Below are 4,230 nucleotides of genomic sequence, written 5' to 3'. Positions count from 1 at the left end.
CGACCCTAGGCGGGAGGAAACCCCTCCAGATAGCACTAGTGAAGTTATAGCTTTTTATTTCCTCCAGAAGTACTGCTTCCTGCAACACCCGCTTTATTGAGGGTCTTTACTTTCCACAGACTTAGCTTTTCTTCCACCTTATCAATCATTGGTTTCCACGTCTTAACTAGCCTCGGATTCACTCCCAAAGAGATGCCAAGGTACCGTACAGGGAGAGAGGCCTCCTTACATCCCACCAAAAGACACATCTTGCGGGCCTAACTCTGTTCACAATTAACCGAAATGAAGCTGGATTTCTCAAAATTGATACTCAACCTAGACATCAGCTCGAAGCATTGCAGTAGGCGTTGGTAATTCCGTATGGTCTCTTCCTCTGGAGGGCAGAAAAGGATAGTGTCATCCGCAAACTGTAAGTGTGACAACTCGATGTTATCCCGTCCAACCAACAGCGGTGATATGCACCCATTCCTCACCGCCTCCCCGATCATTCTATGAAGTACGTCAACAACGAGCACAAACAGAAAGGGAGATAAATGATCCCCTTGTCGTAGGCCCCTTTCCATTTTGAAAGGCTTAGAGGGAGATCCATTAATGAGCACTGACATAGTCGCAGAACAAACACATTCCTTAATCCACCCCCGCCACCTATGTCCAAAACCCATCTTCTGCAGCACTACATCCACAAAACTCCATTTGACTCTATCGTATGCCTTCTGAAAATCCAGTTTAATTATCGCTGAACTCCTTTTTCTTGACCTTAGCCAATGTACAGTTTCACAAGCTATCAAAGCCCCATCGTGAGTTTTCCTACCCTGCACAAAAGCACTCTGAGTCTCGCCTACTAAGTCTGGCATTACTTTCCGTATCCTCCGAACCAACACCTTAGAAATGACCTTATAGACATAACCCACCATACTAATCGGATGAAGATCTTTTATTTCTGTAGCTCCAACGAATTTTGGTGCCAGCGCCACCCACGTGACATTCGATCTTGCAGGTAACAATGCTGAGTGGAAGAACCCCATCACTGCATCCGTGAATTCCTTCTCAACTTCTGCCCAACACTTCTTGATAAAATTCATGTTATACCCATCGCTTTCTGGTGCTTTTGTTGACTCACAATCCCACACTGCAGACTTTATTTCCTCAGCACTCGGCATCAGCTCCAGCTCTGTTGCCTCATCCTCATTTATTCGCCTTACCAGTCCTTCCCGAAAACCAATGTTTGGTGATGTCTCCTGATGGTACAACTCCTTATAGAAATCTCTTATAGCAACCTTAATCCGAGGTTGATTCCGCACTAAGCGTCCATGGATCCTTAAGACTTCAATCCGATTGTTTCTTCGATGAGCCGAGGCTAAATTGTGGAAGTATCTAGTGTTTTTATCCATCTCTTTAGCATGCCTAGACAGTGACATCTGCTTCGAATATATTTCTTTCCTGATATACCATTTCTTGCAAGAGCTCACAAGCGCCTTTCTTCTGGCTTCCGTTGTTCCATCATATACTCCATTGCTCACCAAATCATCAACTTTCCTAATCTCCTCTTCAAACTTATTAATCCTCATATCCAGATTTCCAAAGTGCTCTCTATGCCACCTGCCCAGCGGAATCGTCATAGCCTTCAACTTATCCATGAACTAAATCTCCCCTAGGCTCCTCCACTCCTCCTTCACCATCCTAAAAAAACCATTATGAGCAAACCATGCATCCAAACTCCGAAACGGTCGTGGTCCTCCTCCCAATCTTGTGACAGTCATAATCATATGGTCTGACAAGCCTCTTGGACTGCCTCGTAATCTTGTTTCAGGAAACTCTTCTAACCACTCCAGACTAACCAGGACTTTATCGATCCGACTACATGACTGACCCCTGAACCAAGTAAACTTACGATCATTTAAAGCGAGGTCCACTAGCTCCATATCGTGAATCCATGATTTAAACTCTTCTGCAGGCCTTGGCAAAGAAGTAGCCCCTTGCCTCTCTTTCACTTGAATAATCTCGTTAAAATCCCCCATAAAACAGAAAGGCACTTGACATAAACCCGTCAAGAAGCTCAACTCTTCCCACACAACGAGCTTTTCTTCCCTAACATGCTCACCATACACCATGCAGAATGCACATCAAAAATTATTCTTTATCAGCACTCCATCCACACATAACCACCTAACTCCTTTATAACAGTTACTTACTTTAAACATCGTTGTATCCCACATCAACAACAGGCCTCCAGAAAAACTCCCACCCCACTCCATCATTACCCTATATTTGCATGACATCAAATTTAGTCACCACCTCCTTTTTTGTCTCTATCAATCCTAGCATATGCAGATTGAACTTCTTCCTAAATTTTTTAATCATACTCACCTTTCCAATCCCCGCCAACCTCCGAACATTCCAGGATGCAAAACTCATTTTAAAATAGATGTACACACCTTAAACCTATTTTTTGGATGACTCCTCCTAGCTTTCTCTTTCTGTTTAGCCTGCTTCTTCTTCATTACTAATTTCTCATTCTGAGCCTGAAGTATGACCATAATATCCTCTTCCTCATTGTATAATATAGCTCCAGATTCCACAGCTAGGTCCCATGCCTTTCTGTTTTCTTGCATTGCTTCCGTCCGTTCGATTTCAAACGTTTCAGAACTCACGTCGCTCTCAACATGACTGTGTTCGTCCACTGAACCAACTAGCACTTCCCCAAACCCCACGCTCTCCAGCACCGCTTGCTTCAACAGATCGTGTGCTTCAACTGCTGCTGGGGTAGCACCCGCTTTATCCTCAGGCAAACAATTTTGGCCCTGGCAACAATCCTTGCACCTTGGGTACACAGTTACGCCCAGCTGCTTCACACTGCCACTTCCTCCTTCAATCTGTTCATTAGCACATTCCCATGCTGTTTGCCACAAATCATCAGCCTTACCATATTCATCAAACCCATAACATTTTCCCCGTCCCTAGCTACCTTCCCCCTCTTCCCTATCGACCCCGTACAGAGCCTCCACACCCGAGTCCCTCGATCCACAATTCCACCCCCTTCCTTCATTCATGGCTTCCTCCGTACCACCAAGATCTCCTTCCTGGCCATCCCTGCTTTCCATCGCCACCCATGCCGTGGTTCGTCCATCAACAACCAAACCGCCCGACTTTACCCGAGCCAGGCTCCCATTGTCACCATGGTGAAAGATCAACGTACCCCCTTCGTCGGACATTGTCCAGATAGCAGGCTGCACGACGTCGTCTGTGCCAACAGAATTAGCCCCTCTCTCCAGGCTGAGCTTGTCCCGAGCTGTCGGTCTCCTCCTGAGGCTGGTTATGTCTGCACCGCCTTGGAGGGTCTTACCCCCATCGATATGCTGCCAAGCTTGCATAAATTCTTTAGGTCTGACCCGGCCCACTTCCCGCTCCAAGGTATAGCCAGCCTGGTGGTGCACGAATTTGTAATCCGTACAACTAACCAGCAAGTGCACTGGGTCGTCCAAGTAATACCTTACGTGAGCAAGGATCGATCCCACGGAGATTATTGGTTTGAAGCAAGCTATGTTTATTTTATTATTCTTAGTCAGGATATCAATAAAAATTATCAGTTGGAATTATTAGAAAAATAAAAGAGTGTGAAATAATTACTTGTTATGCAGTAATAGAGAATATGTTGGAGTTTTGGAGATGCTTTGTCTGATTTATTCCTGTAATGTAATATTCCATCCATGGAAAAGTGCAAAGTTCCCTCCATGGCAAGCTGTATGTAGGGTGTCACCGTTGTCAATGGCTACTTCCCATCCTCTCAGTAAAAATGGTCCAAATGCTCTGTCACAGCACGGCTAATCATCTGTCGGTCCTCAATCAGGTTGAAATAGAATCCAATGATTCTTTTGCGTCTGTCACTGACGCCCAGCCTTCAGGAGTTTGAAGCTCATCACAGTCATTCAATCCCGGAATCCTACTCGGAATATCACGGACAAGGTTTAGACTTTCCGGATTCTCATGAATGCCGCCATCAATCTAGCTTATACCACGAAGATTCTGATTAAAGAATCTAAGAGAAGTTCATTCAATCTGATGTAGAATGGAGGTGGTTGTCAGACACACGTTCATGGATTGAGGAAGGTGATGAGTGTCACGGATCATCACCTTCTTCATAATTAAGCGCGAATGAACATCTTAGATAGGAACACACACGTTTGAATGGAGAAATAGAAACAATTGCATTAATTCATCGAGACGCTGCAG

The 4,230-nt window shown here is 45.0% G+C and overlaps 1 protein-coding gene across 1 annotated transcript; it reads right to left on the bottom strand.

The window, feature by feature from the left end:
- Positions 1-1,640: 1,640 nt before the first annotated feature.
- Positions 1,641-2,111, bottom strand: LOC140173634 (uncharacterized). Its single transcript, XM_072198129.1, has one exon. It carries the CDS (start codon positions 2,109-2,111, stop codon positions 1,641-1,643), a length of 471 nt encoding a protein of 156 aa, XP_072054230.1.
- Between the last annotated feature and the right edge of the window lie 2,119 nt (positions 2,112-4,230).

This window comes from Arachis hypogaea, chromosome 6, assembly GCF_003086295.3.
Source record: "Arachis hypogaea cultivar Tifrunner chromosome 6, arahy.Tifrunner.gnm2.J5K5, whole genome shotgun sequence".
NCBI classification, from domain to species: domain Eukaryota; kingdom Viridiplantae; phylum Streptophyta; class Magnoliopsida; order Fabales; family Fabaceae; genus Arachis; species Arachis hypogaea.
The sequence above is the reverse complement of the archived record's forward strand: the minus strand, read 5'-3'. Positions and strand labels throughout refer to the sequence as shown.